This window comes from Camponotus floridanus, unplaced genomic scaffold (assembly GCF_003227725.1).
Source record: "Camponotus floridanus strain SB8 unplaced genomic scaffold, Cflo_v7.5 scaffold3, whole genome shotgun sequence".
Taxonomy (NCBI): domain Eukaryota; kingdom Metazoa; phylum Arthropoda; class Insecta; order Hymenoptera; family Formicidae; genus Camponotus; species Camponotus floridanus.
In genome coordinates, this window is record NW_020229436.1 from 6,502,395 (window position 1) to 6,526,016 (window position 23,622).

At 25.4% G+C, this 23,622-nt stretch overlaps 1 protein-coding gene across 7 annotated transcripts; it reads left to right on the forward strand.

The window, feature by feature from the left end:
* The first annotated feature begins 1,601 nt into the window (after positions 1–1,601).
* LOC105258252 (hormone-sensitive lipase) lies at positions 1,602–13,234 on the forward strand. Of its 7 annotated transcripts, none has more exons than XM_025410011.1 (14): positions 4,402–4,545; positions 5,423–5,463; positions 6,940–7,208; positions 7,293–7,403; positions 8,363–8,799; positions 8,879–9,080; positions 9,146–9,359; positions 9,648–9,826; positions 10,544–10,826; positions 10,932–11,151; positions 11,980–12,155; positions 12,469–12,662; positions 12,815–12,940; positions 13,147–13,234. In XM_025410011.1, the coding sequence occupies exons 5-14, from the start codon at positions 8,438–8,440 to the stop codon at positions 13,213–13,215; spliced, it is 2,025 nt and encodes a 674-aa protein (XP_025265796.1). In that variant the 5' UTR covers positions 4,402–4,545; positions 5,423–5,463; positions 6,940–7,208; positions 7,293–7,403; positions 8,363–8,437; the 3' UTR covers positions 13,216–13,234. The 7 variants fall into 7 exon arrangements, with proteins under 7 accessions (XP_025265794.1, XP_025265795.1, XP_025265799.1 ...); XM_025410012.1 differs by having other exon boundaries at positions 7,321–7,403; XM_025410009.1 differs by lacking the exon at positions 4,402–4,545 and adding an exon at positions 1,602–1,705 and having other exon boundaries at positions 6,940–7,403.
* The last annotated feature ends 10,388 nt before the right edge of the window (positions 13,235–23,622 follow it).

The window sequence follows — 23,622 nt, forward strand, 5'->3', positions numbered from 1 at the left end:
ACGATTCTTATTTTATTAAATAAATAAATTACACAAAATATGCGCTTCGAGAACTTTTATCGATATTTATTATATTACAGTTTTTCTATAGTTTCAACAATATTCTTTTATTTTATAAAGAGTTTTAATCATTAGCAGCATTAAATAATTTTTTTTATGATTTTTTTATAATTGCTTGGGAGGAAGGGAAAGATTCAAGATTTATCATCATTTTTAACGATCATTTTATGATTAATGATTAACCTTTTATTAATAATTTGTAACTATATGCAACGAAACGATAGAACTCGAAATATTTATTTCATGCATATGTATCATAATATATAAAAGTTCTCTTAATACCCTTAATGAGTGATTATTTTTTATATATATTAAATAACATTGTAACTATATTATGACGATAGATTGTTTCGCCTGATATGATCTATTATTTAATTATTTAAAAATCAAAGTAATAAGAATCAAAGTTATAAATTAATTTTACTTTTATAATTTAATTATAAATTAGTTTTACTATTAAGAGTAATAATTACTTTAATATCGATACTTAGAGATAAAAATATTTCGTTTGATGCTTTATATGACTTTTCGATAATTTAAAATTAATTCAAGTTGACAACACGCAATAAAATCGAATTTCAAGATCGAATAATTAGTATGTAAAAAGCATGAGAAAGATCTTTTAATAAATAATTAATCCATAATTCAAAAAAATACAATGTACATAATTTAATATTCAGCATATACATATGTATATACATATGTCATAATACGTAAAATATTTCGACAGTGAATTATGAACAACATTGTGTTTGACCTTAGGGATAATAACGTGGTATTACGTATGTACACATACATACATACATACATACATACGTGGCACGACCTTATTATCATTCACACGATGACACTCGTAAAAAGCGCTTCAAATATTGTTCCAGTTTTTTCCTAAACGCGATCGTGGTAAGTATCGAAATATAACTCGCTGTATTATCATTTAAAAATTAACAATTAACTTTTCATAAATGACATGAAATCTATCGGAGCAGAATTCTTCGTTATTCAATAATTAATACAAAAATGATATAAAGTAAAAAATAGATTTTATTATCCTTCTATTATCGATACGGATAATAATTATATCTCTAATTAAATTCTTTAGTTATTTATTTATTATTAATTAATAAATAGTATATTAGTAAATAAATAATAATAAATTAATTTATTTATTAATTAATTAATTTATTATTATTTATTTACTAATTATTTTTCTAATTAGTTACTAAATATTTTTTCTCTAATTTCACTCGATGTTTTAAATTTTCCTAAAATGTGAATATATATTAATTATTAACTTTAAATATTCATTCTTATGTTCTTATTATCCGTATATTACATATTTATCAACAAGAAAGATAGCATTGGCATAATAAATAACGACCGATTTCAGAGTCATACAAAAATTGAACGTATTTTTTACTCTCTTATAATGCAGTAAAGTGTGCACCTCGAAATTTTCCGCGCTCGAGAATGCAACGTGTTTCGCGATTGTTGGGTATAACATAATTAATCGATTTAATATAATTAATCACGTGTTTTAGCGAGTGAATGTGAGTACCACGAAAAAACAGCAAAGGCTGAATAAAAGGAAAAAGACAAGTCATCAAGAACATCGAGCGATATTAGGAGCAACGATATGCGATAAGTAATTTATAAATTATTTCATCATTTATATTATTTTCAAAATAAACATATTGCACGTTATTTTTCATTTTCAGTAATGATAGTAATTTATTATAAATTATTAAGTATTATAAGTATATAAATTATTAAGAATTATAAGTTTATTAAAGCTCGTCCAAAACTAAAAACAAATTAAGACAAGATAAAAGGCATTTACGAGCAATCACAAGTTGTTGAGTGTGAGAAAGTAAAATTTAATATATATTTAAGTGGACGTTTCGGTTCTTTCTTTGAACCATCTTCAACACATTCTACAATTTAACAATTTAAAAAAATTCTAATACATATATCATCGGTCGGTCATTACAGAACTAAGAACAGTCAAATAACAATAAAAGCGGTCAATCCATTGTATGGACATTTATGCAGTACAAAAATCTAATGCGTATATATAATTTTTAAGCTCGAGTTTCAAAATAGTTACGGTCCTGGTTTGTTGTTTCATCTTCGAACTTATCCCTCGTTGTTTGGCAAGGGAAGTTGATGATGTCCAGATCCTCTCTTGATAATAATTATTATATAGAGTACTAGATTCGAACCCTCGGGCACAGATAAAGTAAACACGAAAAATATAAGAAATTATAATATGTAATTTTAACGTACCCAAAATTCGCAAACACAGATATATTTATTGTAACAAAGTTAAAACGTATCGAGGCTAACGAACGATAAATTCGCATAGGTCGCTCTATTGTCTTATATATACAGGAACGAATGTTATTTATTATTGTGTTTTTTAGATAATTTGTCTATAGCTGTAACGTATATCTCGTTCAAATTCTCAGTATCCGTCTGTAAATTGATTGCAGTATCTTGTTTTTTAATATGTATCATCTCTGAAACGAGCCGTTTGTAATAGAACTTTTCTTTGTCAAGAATTCTAACATTATCCCAATCAAATGCATGATTATACTCAGAGCAATGGTCCGCTATGACAAACTGTCCCTGCATTTTCGTGTTAAGATTTCTACGATGTTCCGAGATTCTAGTTTTTAAATTATGTTTTGTTTGCCCAATGTATATTGCCTCACAATCTTAGCAATTGATTTCATAAACCACATTATTATTGTCTAATTTTGGTATAGGGTCTTTATGTGTTTTTATAAACTTGTTAAGCTTGTTCTTGCTTAAATATGCTACTTTTATATTAGTATCTTGAATGATTTTATTGAAACCTTCGCTAATATTCGAGTAAAAAGGGAGTACGAAATATGTAGCATTTTCCTCACTGTCTTGATAATGTTTAACCTGATTTGAGATTTTATTTTTATGTTTCTTAATTAGATATCTGACACGTTGATTAATCACTTTGAAAATAGTTGTTAGTGGATAACTATTTTTCAATAATGTTTCAACAATAAACTCAATATTTTTCTTATGGAAAACTGGATCAGACAGAAGAAAGGCCTTATCAATCAAATAAAGCAAGATACTGCAATCAATTTACAGACGGATACTGAGAATTTGAACGAGATATACGTTACAGCTATAAACAAATTATCTAAAAAACACAATAATAAATAACATTCGTTCCTGTATATATAAGACAAGAGAGCGACCTATACGAGTTTATTGTTCATTAGTCTCGATACGTTTTAACTTTGTTACAATAAATATATCTGTGTTTGTGAATTTTGGGTACGTTAAAATTACATATTATAATTTCTTATATTTTTCGTGTTTACTTTATCTGTGCCCGAGGGTTCGAATCTAGTACTCTATATAATAATTATTATCAAGAGAGGATCTAGACATCATCAACTTCCCTTGCCAAACAACGAGGGATAAGTTCGAAGATAAAACAACAAACCAGGACCGTAACTATTTTGAAACTCGAGCTTAAAAATTATATATACGCATTAGATTTTTGTACTGCATAAATGTCCATACAATGGATTGACCGCTTTTATTGTTATTTGACTGTTCTTAGTTCTGTAATGACCGACCGATGATATATGTATTAGAATTTTTTTAAATTGTTAAATTGTAGAATGTGTTGAAGATGGTTCAAAGAAAGAACCGAAACGTCAACTTAAATATATATTAAATTTTACTTTCTCACACTCAACAACTTGTGATTGCTCGTAAATGCCTTTTATCTTGTCTTAATATAAGATAATGCATATATAAAACATATTTCAAATTTTAATTGCAATTATTTAAAATATCTATAATCAAACATTTTTATATTAATTAATATTTTTATACGTACATATTTTAGTCTTTTATAAAATATTTTACAATAATACATTTTCTTAGATATTTTATATATTATATAAGAATTAAAATTTTTTTATTGAGTGTATGATTATATTTTTCGAAAGTTCATATTCAAAAAAATTTTTTTAGTAATTACGTAATTACGTAATTACGTAGTAATTTACAGTATTATATTATCTAGACAAATCAAGAATTGATCGCGTAATAATTAATTTTAGAAAATTAGTTATATTTTATGCTTTATATAAAATTTGTAAAAATGTTTATTATTTATATTGTATTGCCCTTAATTTGTATTTTGGCCTTTATGTTTGTAATGAGTAATATCCGCGTAACGTCTCATAATATATCAATGATTCCGAATTTTCTGATTTGTATTTCTAATCCGCGCAAAGGAATAAAATTTTTACTGTTTTACTTGTTATAACTCGAAAAGCCATGTTATAATTTGCGAAAATATATAAACGGAGCGCAAATGACAGTAAGTTGCTTAAATTGCGAAAATGCAAACAGCTTCGCAAGCAATTCAATTGATCGACTTGACTCAGTTGTTGGATACAAGAGGACACCAATCAATCGGAAGTGAGTACAAAATAAAAGATTACAAAAGTGATCATTCGTAAGTCAGACATGCAAGTTTGACACCGGTCAGTTTATACATATACAATATATACATATGTATACTAAATAGGAACTTTGATAAACTTCGATTTATATAAAAATCTTTTTTTTTATATATAATTTTTTATTATTTAATTAATTCAATAATATGAAATCAAATATATATAAGATAAATATATAAAATGTGTATAAAATATATATATATATATATATATATATATATATATATATATATATATATACACACAATAAAGGCTGAATTTTATTTCGTGTATCAATCTTTTTATCATACGAGAGATTACCGACTGCATAATAAATTGATCGGTATAGATGATAATTATTTTGATCGACCGTATCGAAGGCGAATATGTATACAAAATTGACATCTGTACTTATCAATTTATTGCGGTCGATAATCTGCCGCATGATAAAAAGATTGATACACGAAATAAAACTCATCCGTTTACACGCACGCATGCACGCACGCACGCACGCACGCATGCACACACACACATATGAAATGATTTTATAAATTCTAAAAAAAATATTTTTTAAAGACTATTTTTTAGAAACTTTGATAGACGATTTAAAAATCTTTCTTTTTATAATTTTCTATTTATTTAATTAATTCAAATAATATAAAACAAAATATACATATATATATATATATATATATATATATATATATATGTATATACATACATATATATCTGTTTATTATTGTACGTTTTAGATATAAAATTCGGCACATGTGGAAATAATTTTTTTATATATTTTTCATATTAATTATATTTTTTGGGCAGTACTATAATTTGGATTTTATTCTTGTATGTTACAGACAACGTTCAATATTAACAACTTCAATTCGCATCAATATCGGTGAGTGATAAACTTTTGTTAATGTTGAATAAATGATGCTGGATTTATAGAAATTGTAGGTATAAATTGTAGGCAGATCCGTTATCTTAAATTAAATGGGGAAAAACAAATTGGATCACATAAAATTAATAATAAATTTTTTCAATATCCATTCTAAAAAATATATTACAAATGCAAATTTAACAAAATTAAAGAAAAAAATTCAATTCTTGTAGAAAAAATTCTTGTAGAAATATAATGAAAAATGTCGAAGTAAATGTTTAATTATTTTTATATTTATTTAATTATAAAAATTAAATTATTTAATTATATTTTATTTTATTACATAAAATATATAAATTGTATTCTAAGTAATATTATACAAAAATTTCAATCGATAACAATTTTGATTAATAAATTGACATTGGAATTATGTTAATAAAACAAAGTCATATTAAAACAACAAAGGATAATTATGTATTATTATTGTAAAGGGTAATTATGTATTATTATTGTATTATTATTGTAACTAAGCATAAATTATACTTACACACTGACGAGTATAATTAATCGTCAACAATAGATATTTTTCTATTTCATTGATCTTTGATAGAAGTTAAAGCTAATTTGTATAATTTTTTCCATAATTTTATTACATAATAGATTTAATTTATTTCAAAATATATCCTTTATAATATATCCTTTAAAATATATCCTTTATAATATATCCTACATAACGTATTTACTTATTATAAATTACATAACGTATTTACTTATTATAAATTACTTCCAGATAATCACTACATTAAATTATTTTTAAGAGCAATTTTATCATATTTATCAAAACATTCAAATCTATCTTCAATAATTATTGTATCTAATAATATCTTCTAATAATATTGTATCTAATAATATCTTCGATAAGATCAAATGAGATAAAAGAAACTTGCATATAAATATTGAATATAAATTATGTGTTTATCTGCACATCAATATTATTAGTCGGTCTCGCAATAATAATCACTTGTCAGAAAAAAATTAATCACTGGATAATCACTTGTCAGAAAAAAATTTATACAATCAATTTAGAAAACATATAATCTTTCTGAAGCGTTTTCTCACTTTATATTATGAAACGTGACATTATAAGTACGGATGCGACGACGGAGAGTAGTTCATAAACTTGAGACAAAATTTTCGATCTTAAGCCGTTATTTTTAATCTTTAATTCTCTAATAAGTTTTTATATTTGTGAATATTATAAAAATGTTCAATACATTTAATTTATATAACAATTGAGTGTCGATTTCATACTTCAAGTAAACAGTAAACAGTTTCTTTATTTACTTAAAATTAATACTTCAAGTAAATAGTAAACAGTTTCTTTATTTACTTAAAATTTAAAAAAGGAGTTTAGTTTTTGACAAAACTATAACTTAAATAGATTCAAAAGAAGATTTGATTCAAAAGATAATCTGATCGCTTAAAATATTACAGCATTGAAAATATGGAAATCGAAAATAAGAAAAAAATTTCGATTTAGAAAGTGTCAAATGTCAAGTGGAGTTTATGTAAAAGTCAGTTTATGTAAAAGAACGCCTACATTAAAATAATTGTGTAATTGACGTTGATGTTGCGCTCTCGTAGTTTCAATAAAACTTGTTTTACTAGAATACCGAACAGTTTCAAGGTAAAATACGTGTACGTAAAGTAAAGTAACTGCAGATTGCCTGCCAATTGACTGACCGATCTTTCAAACACGCTGTGTAAGTAAAGTTTTATTTTACATAAGAGGCTCACTATATTAAAATAATTGTGTAATTGTTGATGTTGATATTGCAATCTCATAGTTTCGATAAAACTCGTTTTACCGAACAGTTTCAAGATAAAATACGTGTACGTAAAGTAAAGTAACTACAGATTGCCTGCCAATTGACTGACCAATCTTTCAAACACGCTGTGTAAGTAAAGTTTTATTTTACATAAGAGGCTCACTATATTAACATAATTGTGTAATTAATTGTTGCGATCTTAGCTTCGAAAATTTTACAAATTGTACATTTCTTTTGTTAGTGTCTATAACATTTTTTTATCAAAATATCGAACAGTGTAAGTCGAGTGAAATTCTATATATACAGGGTGTCCCGTATACCTCTTTTAAAATAAAAATAAATGGCTTTTATCAAAAATCGCGAACAATTTTTAAGTAAATCGGATACGCTCTATTAAATCGTGATATTTTCAACTTTTGATTCCAACCGGAAATACGCCATCCGGATCGGAAGTTGAATTTTTTTAGGGGAACATGGTACTTTTTATTACAGATTCGAATTGTACGTGAGAAAATAAGAAACTTTTGTATCAAACGTTTTTTTCTGAAAGTGCCTCTGTCAATCTCAAAATTTGAAGTTCATTATTTTATCAGAGTTACTTTAAAGGTCAATTTTAAGATTGACAGAGGCATTTTTAGAAAAAACATTTGATACAAAAGTTTCCTATTTTCTCACGTACAATTCGAATCTGTAATAAAAAGTACCATGTTCCCCTAAAAAAAATTCAATTTCCGATCTGGATGGAGTATTTCTTGTCGGAATCAAAAGTTGAAAATATCATCATTTGATAGGGCGTACTCGATTTATTTAAAAATTGTTTGCAATTTTTTATAAAAACAATTTATTTTCATTTTAAAAGGAGTGTACGGGTGATCTGAAACACCCTATATATATATTTATATATCACCAGCATGAATAATTTATTATTCATTGACGACGCAATGATTACGTAATTTAAACTATTAAATAGTTTTGCCTTGTGAGACAGTACATTTAAAAATTTAGTCAGTCAATTATCAGTAGTTGTTTGCGAGACATCTACAGTCTGCTTAGTCTGCAATTAATTTTATTGCTTGTTCAACAATTAGTCTTGGAGAGATTAAACACCGAGAAAGAGAGCTTCACATCAGTCAGTGCTAGTGCGCACGTTCGGGATCATCAAAATGTCGATAAATGTGAATAGTGATTTTGATGGACCATTTGAAAATTCTAAACCGCAATGGGATATTTTGCGAAAATTGTGCCATGACAGCGTGGAATACTTCACGTCTCGTCGGAACAAAAATAATATGGACCTCAAGGACGCTTTATTACTGATTCTGGACCAGCTGGACGAATTGGAGCCGCTGTACGATGAAATAGCCAAATTCGCGTCGCATTTCGACTTCGACGAGAAGACTCCGGGAAATGGATACAGAAGTTTCCTCTCGATAGTCGACAAGTGCATTATGCATTGTGAAAAGGTTTGCCGAAGAATGTATCATCAGAGGAACTTTATGTTTTTCCGAAGGAGCTGTCACATAAAGTAATTATAGAAACTGTAGAAATTACAAATATCTTATTTTCATTTCATATCTAACGCTCCGAATATGTTTCGTCCTCAGAAAAATAGAAGCATGCTGTCAATTGTTGGTGAAAATGCACATATTTTTGAAATATTTGAAAGTATTTTACACATGGAGCAAAGAAGTAATGAGCGATGGCAAATTGTCACTATTCATAATGGATTATAGCGCTCAAAATTTTCTCAACCTGTTAGAAAACATTGATCAACATTGTTTCTATGGCAGATACTTTGGATTCCAGGTATTTGGAAATAACGGATAATGTTCTTCGGAGCAAGTTTTTATCTAATTTGTTATATTTTTCAGTTTCCTCGTAGTTTAAAAAGGATATTAAAAATGATAGCACTTGCTATGACATTTTATAGCGAAAAGTATTATAACAATGGTACGGTATTTGGACGATGTGCTAATTGTATCAACTATTTTTTGGACCCTGAAGCGAAAGCACGTCGTATTGTTAGAATATCTCAGTTCGCTGATATTCCTTTTTTTCAAGCATTCTGGTCCCTGTCTGAACGAAGTAAGAAAAATAAGAAATTAAAACATGACAAATTCTATTAATTAAAAGTTTAAAATTATATATAATGTTTGCAAACAAATATATTTAATATATTAATGCATATTAGTATATATAAATATAAATGTCTTGTGTCCAAAAAGAAAGTTAATATCTGTAATATTTGTAATAGATGGCGATCACATTTAGACAATTATTTCCTTAAATTTTATGCTTATATTTTTATTTTTACTTTTATTTTATTTTTATTTAAATAATAAAATATATATGTGTGTTATATCTGTATTTTAGAAATATTCTCCATACTAACTCCCTCGTTAACTATCAATCAAATAATATCTGTTCCACCTGAGGAATTAATCTTGCCTACTCTCGATGATGGAACTGTTTCCATTCCAATACCAAATAGTCACATTGGGAAAAAATCGATTCAGCTTAGATTGCTGAGTTCCAAACGACGTCTAGGAATGGTAAAATATTTTAAATTGAATATATATATATATATATATATATATATATATATATATAAGATATTATATGATTCATTACTAATCATAATATTAATCTAATTATAATTTAAAAAAAAACTTATAGCATGGACCATCTTGATCTTAATATAAGTTGTAGAATTTATTATTAAATTATTTATTATATAATGAAAGTAAAATTATGAAAACAATTATCTCAGTATTTTAGTTTATTTTTTTATTCCAATAAATATTATTTTCTAAATTAATTAATATCTTTAAAATATTTTTATAAAAGATATAATAATAAAATCTAGACAACTTTTCTTCCTGCTTTTATAATTTAACAATTAAAATTTATGATCTTTTTATAGTATAAAACTTATATTTCAAAAACTCAAATATCCTATCATATTTAACCTTATCGACATTTTTCGTTAATAAATAAATCTTTCGTAATAAATAATTTTTTATTAACAAATAATGAATGATAAAATTCTGTCCAAGATTTTCATATATACATTTACTAATATATATATTTAATATATATATATATACATTTTCTAATATATATATTTTAATTCAAAAATTCAAGAATATTATAATATTAATATATAACAAATATCTACAATATAAATTATAGAGTTTATAGAATAGAGATAAAAAATATTTAGCTAAAGCAAGCAATAATATTATTCGTTGACGCAACATTCCATCAAGATCGGATGTGAGGGAACAAGAGGAGAATTGCATGATTTATGCGACAGTCTGATTATTCATACTCACGGAGGCGCATTCATCGCACAGACATCGCAATCGCATCTAATGTACTTGCAGAAGTGGGCTACGATGCTCGATGTACCAATTTTGAGCATAGATTATAATTTAGCCCCGCAAGCTCCTTATCCACGCGCGCTCGAAGAAATAGTGTACGCTTACGCGTGGGCGTTGAAGCACGCGAGTACATTACTCGGAAGTACAGCGAAAAAAGTGGTATTTGCCGGTAAGAAAAAAATAAATTTTACGATACCTAGTAATGAGTATAATAAACTTGATTATTTTTGACTGCAATAAAAATGTGAGAATTTTATAAATTTGTACTTTACAGGTGATTCTGCGGGAGGTACTTTAAATTTAGGAGCCATCTTAAAATGCCTACAGTTAAATATCAAAAAACCAGATGGTATTTTTATGGCTTACGCACCGGTGTTCATCAATTACATTCTATCACCATCTCATATGCTCTTTTCCATCGATACGTTGTTACTGTTGGGTGTTATAGTACGATGCTTAAAGGCGTACGGATCTGATAACGAAACACTTGCAAAGTACGAAATTTTGTTTAAAATTATTATAATAATATTTTTCAAATCGAAGTATTTTTATCTGATGAATGTCGAAGTGTGTTTTATAGAAGCTTGAGAAAAAAAATATATCAAAAATGAAGATTACGCAGTAAAAAATAAAATATTAATTATAACATTTTTTACATGTCTCAGAAAGTTTAAATATTAAGTTAAAATATTCATTCATCGTATGTCACTTATTAATAAACTAAAAATGTTAAATAATTGACACAATACTTTACATTTATTTTTGTTATTGTAATTTTAAGTGTAATGTAAAAATAACATACATATTAATTAAAAATTACATGAAAAAATAGTTATAATAATTCGTAAGAAATGTTGAGGACATTAACATACATAATAGTAATTATTTTAACTTAAATTATTTATAAGAGAAACATTTGATTTTAGTAAATTTAATTATTTTTATATGTCAAAGTTCAAGATTATTTGAAAATTCATTTTAACTTTTCTTAGAATGTTAAACTGACTTTGAGACATATTGATCGTTTAAAATAATTATGTTAAAAATGCTCAAAATAATATTTCATTTCTAAGAGACGTATACAAAGTGTTAAGTTATGAAGGTGACATAAATGTAATACATGAAAACGTTATAAAAATAATAACATACAGGTTGTATGTTAATTTTACATTGAAATATTAATCAAAACGTGATAACACAAGAAAATTTTAATATATGACGCACAATTTTTTACTGTGTAATCGTTTATACATGATCTGATTAATCGCACATGTATCTCATTGTGATATAAAAATTATTATAATAAAATTGACTAAATGCAGGGAACATGAAGATAAAAAAGGCGCTACATCAAATATAGAATCTCCTGCGGAAGTGAGCAAAAATGATCTTGCAGCATCAATTCCAAACGAAGACAGTGTATCTGATTGTTCGATAAAATTGACATCTCCAACATCCGATTCGACGTTAAATCCTGTCGAAAGCATAGAAGTCGATGGTATAGTATATATAACGAATAAATTCTCCCATTTGACCAGTAAATTCTCCCACAATTTTATTTGTTAATATATTCTACTTATTTTTCTTTTAAATATATATTTTAAAGACTTTTAACAGATATTTAAAATTCGAAAGCGCATGCAAAGTGAACATAATATTTTCAGAATTTTTAAATGTATAAAATTAAATTAAAGTTTTAAGTAGTCCAAATATTTAAATGTATACAAAAACATTGAGAATATATCAGAACATTCTTAAATGTATGCAAAAATTCTACTATCTCAGTGTCAACAGAAGTAGTAATGTTTCAGAACAAAATGACAAATTGTGCTCTTGGTTAAAATCCTTCCACCGAAGAAATAATAAAAAAGGCAATCAACTTGATGAAACAAATGCGAACACACTTTCGAAAGAAATTGTCACTTTGATATCAAAGGATCCATTCCTGAGTCCTTATATTGCATCGGATGATATGTTGGCCCACTTACCGCCCATAAAGATATTGGTATTCCTTTATTACATATTTACTGTATTTTTTGTTATATTTTTATTTTATTTTATTTTATTTTTGATGATGTAAAATGCGCCAAGTTTTAATTACTATTAACAATAAGATTGAATATTTCGAGACGTCTCATGCATAATAGTTGCTTTTAGGCATTACAGCTTGATCCTTGTCTCGATGATTGCGTTATGTTTGCGAGGAAGCTTCGCTCTCTTGGTAACAAAGTTACGCTGGATATATTGCCGGATTTGCCACATGGTTTTTTGTATTTCTCACGTGTAAAACTTTTTCTATTATTTATTTCTATTCTTTCTATTATTTATTTCTATTATTTCTATTATTTGTTTCTATTATTTATTTTTATTATGTCTATTATTTATTTCTATTATTTCTATTATTTATTTCTATTATTTATTTTACATGAATGAATTATCACGTCTTATCATAGTTTTATTTCTTTAGCATTAATCTCTGTCATTTGTAGATTTCAAAAGAAGCGATGAAGGGCGTAAAACTTTCTGCTAGAAGAATAAAAGAATTACTGGAGCTATAATTGTATCTAATATTGAGAATTTATATATATATATATATATATATATATATATATGTATATATATATATGTATATATATATGTGTGTGTGTGTGTGTATTAATCTAAAATAAACAGGAAATATTCCTTGATATCGCAAAAATCTGCAGTTATATACAGAGAAAAATATTATTTCTACTTATTTTTCTTTTTTTAAGTAATAGTTTCCTTCTCAATAAAGAAGATATTCTTGATAATAATCTTAAAACATACTTTATCACAAGTTAGAAAATCTCATGATTATGTACTTAAAGGAAGAATTTATCTTCTGTTAAAAAATACTGTAAAATTGTATCAACGAAAAATCAAATTTACCTTACGTCAACTTTATACAATAAGCAAACCAAATTTTTGTTTTAATTTAATATTCTTGACTAAAATATTGCTTACTAAATTTCAGAATATTTAATTAAATTTAGTGCTTGTGGTGAACTTGTGATATATTTGCGAATAAACAAACTTATGATATACTTAAAATAAATAATATTTACTTGAATACAGTATACAATTTTCTCTGTGTACAGTGAATATAATCGTGTCCAAATATCAAGTATTTGCGATGTCATTTTCAACAGTTTAATTTTTATCGATGGTTTATGACTTGCATATAATAATTAATGGTTTGCAATCTTTTATATTTTTACCTATTTTAATTATTAATATTATGTATTTTTACCTATTTTAATTATTAATATTATGTATTGTGTTGCATTGTAAAAGCATTATTTAAGGATTAAAATATTAGATACTAGACTGGCGGATACCTAAATTTAGACCAACCTTATATTAAAAATTCCTTCCTTTTTATTTCATTTTTAGACAATTTCTAATTCATCGATAGATTTTTCCTGCATGACATTTCTTTAAAAATAAACAGAGAGAAGAATGAGAGATGTCATGGTCCGCTTTTAAGTGACCCCTGAAAGCGATGCATCCTCTATAAAGATAAAAACGTGAACATGAACTACGTTTCCAGTCGGTAATATACAATTTCGGGTTGTGTTCCATGCTACGTACACGAAATGTCGATAACACAAGTGTTGTGATGCAAAACATTTGTATATATTAGAAATTTCTAATATAAATAATATTTCTTTATAAATAAATAATTCTTCTAAATATTATAATATATAATAATATAATATATAATAATTCCATATAAATAAATAATTTCTAATATAAATAAATAAGTTTTGTGGTCTCTCTTTCCATCTATATTAAGTATAATTAGTTATTAAAATATATTATCCGATATTATTATATAATAATCATCTATCACCCCGCCCCCATCGTTATTATTACATAATTTAGTACAGTTTTTATCAACAACGATTCATCATTGAAAATAAATTATAACACAAAAAATATCCTGGTTTATTTGTAAATATTAAGTACTATAAATATTAAAAAATAAAAATAAAAATTTGGCTCAAATAATAATAATTAAAAATTAATTGAAGAATTAACAATTAAGAGCCAGTAAAGGCGATAATTGAAGCACAAGAAATCTAAAATAATAAATTATTATTTCGATATAAAATCGATTTTTCGAAGCAGAAATTATTTTTTTAACGATATTTATAGACTTGAATATAATTCGCGATGCTTTCTATCGTTCTATTTCTCGATCATTCATTAAATATAATTCGGATTGAGAACGCGCAGTACAACAATTGAATAACAAAATCAAAAATCAAAAAGTCAAACAATTATTGCAGAAATATATTAGATTCTATTAAAGAAATAATTATAAAAACCGTAACAAAACAATAATTTATAATTTGGATTCTTCTCAGATATACATACATCAATTATTGATTAATGAATAAATTATACGCAATAAGCAGTTCGAGATATCATCTTCACGATATATTTAATTATATGTTATTTAATCATTAATCATATTATTATAACAAATAATTTTCTGACTAGTCGCGATGTTTAGGAAAGGAATTGACGCAGTTTCCACTACCACTACTTTCCTACTCGTGTGTGTCGCGTGAATAATAACTCAAGGGGCATAAACATGACGGGCTGTACGTCGCAAAAACCAAACGTCGTGATTATTAGAATTAAGGATTACTAAATTTATGATGAACGATACGAAACTATATTATAACGATAAATGTAAGTTAAAGCGATTATTACGAGTAAAAAATGGCAGGAATAAAAATTATAAGTTTCATTACGATCTTTCAATTATCGATCTTTACAAATAATAATTATTTAATCAGCTATGATATGATTATAATTAACGATTACTAAACTTTTGAACCTAACTGAAACTTTTAAATATAAACGATGCGAAACTTATTGTGACGATAATTTTTATTAAAGCATCTATAATTACAAGTGAAAGAAATAATAATAAAATGAAAACAATAATAAAATATTATAAATTTAGTTACGATCCTTCGATTCCCAATCTCTAATAATTATTTATCTAACAATTTACGTACAAAAATCAAATATATTTTGTTCCGGTATTTTTAATTTTCTTAAAATATTCCTATAAATTAATTATAAATTAAATGATTACACTATATCATGGCTTTGAATTAGATTAATTTTTCAATCTTATAATTTATGTTAATATACTATACGTGTATCAATAATGAAGATACCATTTTGTCTATTTCATGTTCTCTATTTTTAAATTCAATCCATTTCGATGCATCGTGCATCGATAAAAAGCCCTGTCCAGATAAAATACATGTAAATTTTGTGCCTATAATATTATTTATAATATTGAAAAAGTGACGTTTGAACCTAACATCGAATTAATATGCCAATAGAAATGTAAAAATATCCTTTTAATGAAGTTAAAGTATTATTATTAAAGAAAAGAAAAAAATTTTAATTTACTCCGAGATACTAAATGGATTTGTGCAAAAATAGCTACATGTATATATTAACGATAAGATACTTAATTACGATAAGATTAACTTAAAGTTTTTTATGAAATAAAAATAAATTAATTCTTGCTGATACAATGCGAAACAGCAGAATTATAGTATTCAGTAAATGTAATTAAATAGAAATAAATTCAAGTCGTACACAAAGTGGTAATAAAAGAAATAATTAAGATTTAGGAAAATTGCATGCAATTAAATTCTTTTTTAAATATATGCTTTTATGGAATACTAAATGAAAATCTATTTGTTATTTTAATTATTAATTTTAAATAATAATTTTAAAATATATATTGTATATGCATGTATATTTATTTATATTTATGTATATTAATATTATTTAATATTTTATATAATTTAAGTAAAGTTTATATATATACAATATATATAGAATATTTTAATATTTCACATTGATCAAATAAATTATTATTAAAGATAAAAGCAAATAATTAATTTCACAAATAAATATAATAAATAGAAAATTTCATAAATAAGTATAAAATAAAATATAATAAAATAAAATAGGTAATAAATTACTCACGATTGCTTCGCCATCGTTATTTTCATTTCTCTTGTTCATTTTTTCCTGCTCCTTCATGGCTTTCACTTGATATTTATTTACGAAAAAAATAATCACGCACTAATCAGCATACGATCATATGGCAATTTATACGTGACGCTTTGTACAACACTCGTGACGTTACACCGTCTTTTGTCATTTTGCTACGCGATAATAATGCAATAAATCTCAAAAAGCTATGACATTAATTGCGATCAAAATAACACGTAACCCGCTGCATAAATAAAAATCGTACAAATTAATAATTACTAATTGCAAAAATTATAAAAACAATCGCGTTTTGAAGAATCTCAACGAACGAAACACGATCTGCTCGACTCGAATCTTCCCGCAAGAATGTCAAAGTTATTTCGAACACGTGCCGCGCATAAACATAATATACGATGTACGCCATATAACAGTTCCTTTAAGAAAAGAACCAATATATTGAAACGATTCAACCAACTAGTCAATTGGCCAGTTTTCGTATCAGTAATTGGCAAAACTGTTTCAATATACTAATTATCTTTTTTTAAAGTTTATTCATATATTTATTGTTGTCGCGATATTAACGTGTGGAATAACATTAATGAGTTACATTTTTATTATTAATAAAGAGCTGATTTGACTATTGCTTTTTCCACATAATTCGAAATACTCGATTATACGATGTAGAAGTCAAAATTATAAATTATCATTTTGTTGCAATCCTTACGAGCAATAATTATTCTTCCATTTCTATTCTAATATTTAGATTTAAAAATATTTTGTCCGACACTTTATTGTATAATTATTTGATCTAAAAAAATATAATTCACTTGAGAATGCGCAATAAAACAATCGAATAATTAACACAATGGAAACCTTGTAAGATATATTAATTATTTAATAAATAATTAATTTGTACGTGTACGTGTGTGTGTGACTTTAAAAATATACTTATATATAAATTTAATTCTCGTATATATACGTCATAATACGCGTAAAATATTTCAGCAACGAGTTATCAATAACACGACCTTCGGCCTTGATGACGTGTGCGCGCTATTGTTTACATAGGCGACGACCTCGTATCATTTGCGCGACGACACTCGAATGGTAAAGTAATGATACAGAACGCTCCGTACTATTGAATTCTTTCCCTAAAAGTACGATCGCGATTAGTATCGAAGTATAATTCGCTATTACAATTAACAATTAATAAATGGCATGAAACTGTATGATGATGATAAATCCATCGAAACGCGATCCCTCATTATTGTAAAGAAAAATTGAAACGAAATAGATAAAAATTACAAATTTTTTGATACAACACTCTCCGGTGTTATCGAATTTTACGAATAATATTGTTTCTCTAACATTGCATAGAATCAAATTCGATTTCGCCCGATGTTTTAAACTTTCATAACACGCTAGTATATATATTATATTAATTAAACGATTGCTGTATCATGACATTACATTACTCTAATATTTCAATCTTATTATTCGCGTTATTATACATATATTATACAGTAACAAATAAAAATAGTTAATTAGTGTAAGAATTGAATGGTATAAAATACGAATAAAATACGTATCTCATGATTATTTTGCGATCGGAAGTGTCGTGCAAAGTGTTTCGCGATCGTTTCTATATATGACTGAAATATAATTAATTATTTGTTCGCGAGTGAATATGAGTGAGTGCCACGAGGAAACACCAAAGAATAAAGAAGAAAGGAGAAGGACATCTGGAAAAGTCGGACAGTCAGAATGAGAGGACCTGAAGCAGCCTGACAGATATGTGAGTAATTTATAAAAATCATTTATTATTTATATACACTATTTATAATAGATATATTGATTATTATTTTTTTATCGTTCTATTTTTCGATCATTTAAATATAATTCGAATTGAGAACGCGCAATAAATCAATCGAATCGTAGATCTAAATAATTAACTTAACAAAAAGCTCTATAAAAGATATGTTAATCCTTTAATAAATAATATCTATATAATTAATTTATTTATATAATTAATTTATATAAAATTAAAATATAAAACAAAATATTCTAATTATCTATATAATTATTTCTAAATATTAAATACTATAAATTTGATTATATATTTTGTAAAATTCAATTAGAAAAGAAAATCTTTAATATATTCCAAAAGAAATAAAGAATCTTTGTTAAGGTAGAAAAAAATTATAAGCAAATGTATTTAATTTTATTGGAATTTTATTATTAATTTTATTGAATTGTGTCAAACTATACGCGATCTCTGCAATGAGTATATACTATAGCTATTCACGAAATAGATATAGTAAAATAATCAATCATCATCGCCGAAAAAAGGCAATAATATACTTTTAAATTTAAAATTTAAATTTGTGATGAACGATATGAAATTTTTTTATTGTGATGATAAATCTTTTTGCAAGAATAAAAATGGCAATTGTGCACATTACATGTTATCCTCTGTAAGCATTCGTGGATATTGGCTTCGTAGTCCATTTTTAATGTCCACAGAGGACGTATCGCTTTTAGGGATCATTTAAAAGCTGGCCATGATACCTCTCATTCTTCTCTCTGAGATAAATAAGTATTGATGCAAAGTACCATCTATCGATCGCCAGAGTTTCCCACTTAACAACGCAGTATTCTAAATTAACATGACTGCTGGAGAAACTTGGTAGATGGTGCTAGGAATATAATCGTAGCGTGGAAATATTTTCCGGAGATTTCCCGCGAGACCCTTTGGATCGAACCCTCCCTCTTCGTCTCCTACTCTGTAGGTTACTTTCGTATTCAGCGCACGGAGGGAACGAGAGCTGACCCTACATGAAGGGTGGCTTTGTGGTTCGCGGAATGGAGGTTTCACCCTTCGTAAAGGGGGTGGAGAATGCCACAATGCCGTCCGAATCTAGATGCGCCATTTTGTAAAACAGAAAACAAGGTACCATGATAAAAAAAATTCTCTGATAATTGCAAACAATTTAATTTATTAATTTTATATGAAAATGATTATTAATATATATGAGATTTTATATATATTAATAAAAATTAGGTTTCCAACAAATTTCATAATTCGCGCTATACAAAGACAAAACATGAAAGCAAAAAAAGTACACAGAGAATTTGCTATATATTTAAATAATATCGAATTTTTATATACGATATAAATGTCAGATTATAAAAACATTAATCATATTGATTGTTTTTATAAAGTATAAAAAATCATTTGATAATCAAATATTACATATGTATGTTGCATTAAATTAACATAACTCTTTCATAAAAATGTGTTTTAGTTTTAGAATCTGTCGAAATTGTAGTAAAATTTTAAAAATCGTAAAAAGAATGTTAAAAAAATTGTGTACTATTATATAGCACCTTTTCATTTTAAAATTCAATGTCGGTACAAGAACAGCTCTTATAAATTTTATATTTAGAATGGAAATATATTTAATTAATTTTAAAAAAATAGAAAGATATATTAAATTGAGAGTCTCTTGATATATTGACATTACCTTTTTTCAGTCAATAAATGTTGGATTTTATCAGAATTAATATGATTTCAACTAGTTTACTTATCAGAATTTCAAACAAAATGAGCTTTGAATTTTATATGTACATATATTCGATAGAAATAAAATTATAATGAAAATTTTATATGTTTATCAGAATTTCTGAAATTATAAGAAATGTGGAAAATACTGTTAATATTTTAAAATTATGTATTTGGCTTATTCGAAAGGTATGTATATAAAAATCATTGATATCGACATATATGACTTTACGATTTGATACATATTACAATGATTTTATACATATCTAAAAGAAAATTTTTTAAACAAAACGTTTAGAAAAATATAAAAAAATATATCCTAATTATTATATCTGTAAACTATAAGTAGTTTAAAAACGTATTAGATATAAATAATTTCGATATTTTTATAATTTAGTATTAAAAGTAATTTTAAAATTGCCCAAAGAATAAAAATTGTGTTGCAACATTCAATGCAAAATTGTGTTGCAACGTTCAAGATTGCAACTTTTCATATACGCAAAGAAACTATACATTTTGTGTTAATTATTTGTACATAATAATGATTTTTCTTAAGAGCTTTTTAAGTTTTTAAGAAATTTTTTTAAGAGTTATATTTTCAAAAAATATATGTTATGCAAATCGTTTGAATTTTTTCCATGAATATTCAGATCTCTTTTAATAACAACAATAGAGCATTTTCAGAAGAATCAATTAATAAATCAATTAAAAAATCAATTAATTTAAAGAATCAATAAAAATATTTATGGTTTATAATTTTCGCTCTGTATTTTAAAGTTGTAAAAACAAAAAAAATTATTTATTTTTTCAGTTTGTGAAATATAGTCACAATCTTATAATCAATTAGTAACACACGCAAGAATTTATTATTTTTGTTTTAATATCTTAAGATGTCTCTCTCTCTTCTTTAAATTATTTTATTTCCATTCTTGTTCTATAATAAAAAAAAGTAAACAGAAAATTATCCCATTTGTTTTCCTTTTAAACAATTTTATAATTTAAATAATTTTATAATGTAAATATTTTAATAAAAATTGTTGAATGACATATATAAAATATATATACAGATGTATACTGTAATTTTTTTAGAAGATTAATGGCAATGTATAAGTGAAAGATTTGTCAACGTCTTTTATTTTTATAATTTATCTTATCGTAGAAGGAAAAAAGAAAGAATAAAACATAATTTTGATAATTCTTTACACAATTTGTTTAATATAAGTAAAGCAAAAATCAAAATCGCGAATGAATCAATATAATTATTATCGCCAAATACGATTTATTAAAAACAAATTTTACTCATTAATACGTATGTAATAATTAATGACACATATTTACGATCTTACAGAATGTAACAAAATTAGATTTTGCGATTTCTTTGTCCCAATTGGTGGCGCCGCCTGCAATTCGCAAGATTGCCATTCTCGCTACCATTTTCTCAGTGTTACATATTGCGCTTGTTATTTGCGCCTCAATGGACAATCACGCACCACAAATACATTTATGCAATTATTTAATTAATAGTTTTACATTAAAAAACGGTTTTATACAAAAAATCTTATTCTCTTTCATTTTGCGTTTAAAATTATAATCTTAATTGAAAATAATATATCATACAATCTTGATATTACAATGTCAATTTAACATATATACGTCTGATATCCGATTCAAATTCTTTTATAAAATATAAGAATTAATTATTAATTATTAACATTTTTTGATTATACGCTATTTTCATATTAATTACGTAAAGTATCTGATATTTCAAGCATTGGAATTCAATAGCATTTTTTGCAATTGTAATTTTACAAATTTCAATCTTCACAAATGTTTTATACCTCTATTTTTCATCTTTCTTCCCGTTGATATTGTTTAATTCAATTATTTTAATTATATATATATTCTTGTCTTAAAAAGAATAATTTTCAACGCTAAATGAAAATAAACACATCTTGAAGTATCGAATTATATAATATTAATTAATTATTATTTTTTCACGTTATATAAAACAATTAATAAACAATTAATAAAATATTTATTATATGAATATTCTAATTGTTTTATTAGGTAAATAAAAAAAAGACTTTTATATTATAAAGAACAAGCTCCATCAGCGCTTTTTTTATATTTTCTATCTTTTTATATTTTTTATATTTTATATTTTTATATTTTCAAAAGCATTAAACTATACTAAATTCCTAAGCAAGATTGAAAAGTATATAATAATACCATTATCGTTATCTTTTTTCGATAACTAAAGATAAACGGTATTACTATCTATAACTATAACAGTATTACTATCTACAACTTTGAGAAAACAAATATGTATTGAATTTATCTGTTACTTTTATCATTACTTTCGAAATATATGCAGCTGATTTTTCGAAGAAACATAAATAAAGAGCATTAAATTCTTTTAAAATAAAAACTAATAATAAATAATTTCGATAAATCTTATTTTAAAGCACATAATATAATTTTTATCAGATTTTGCGTATGAAAATAAATTTAACTTGTCAATTTTTAGTGTCTTATCAAGATCTCGAAATTGTATAGAAAATCAAAGAACACAATTTTGCCCATATTTACAAATTTATTGAAAAAACAAACTAAAAACATTCTTTTCATTTATATTATAGAAGATTGAAAATTGAAAATTACAAGAAAATATTTTTTTGAAATTTTTTCTTTAAAAAATGTCAGATATTATAAGACATTTAAAAAAATTAGTATCAAAATTACATATTTTATATTAATAGCGACATCAATATGGAAATTATATAGTTTCTATTATATTTTAATATTAAGAAATGTAAAAAAAATTTCATGTATGTATTTAATTTAGCCTCGTAATATAAGAAAAATATCAAAAAATCGTAACGACTAATTATTTTTTAAATAACAGCAACATAAATTACACTTCTTAATTACACTTTTTAAAATGGATAACGAGTATATCGAGGATAATAATAACACTACACTTTTCAGAAAAAAAAAAAGAGAAAAGGTAAAAAAGAAATAAGTCGCTTTAATAAAGAAATTTAATTTCTAAATTCTTAATTTTATTTTTAAATAAATTTTAATTGGAGGATTCTTATTTCTGGGCAGGATTACGCGCTAGCGCGGTATCGGCTTCGAAATATCGCAGAATATTGCGGCGGCCATAAGAGCGATCCCCGGGAATATTCATGCGGGGCCCGGGTCCGAATTCTAGGGGACTCCAGCGCTCGCCGAGCGACTATTTCGCGGAAATAGTATAATTCTGCTGGCCGTAAAGGTTAAACGAGGGTTCTCGGTCTTCAATTATCAGAGACCGTCCGCAGGCAGAAAGATGCTGGAGTTATTC

Bases quoted from the DNA above. Each gene is read 5' to 3' on its own strand.
- LOC105258252 (XM_025410009.1), top strand. From the start codon at position 8,438: ATGTCGATAAATGTGAATAGTGATTTTGATGGACCATTTGAAAATTCT. The intron at 9,827-10,543 runs GTAAAATATTTT...CATTCCATCAAG, and splicing joins CCAAACGACGTCTAGGAATG to ATCGGATGTGAGGGAACAAG. The intron at 12,156-12,468 runs GTATAGTATATA...GTAATGTTTCAG, and splicing joins CGAAAGCATAGAAGTCGATG to AACAAAATGACAAATTGTGC.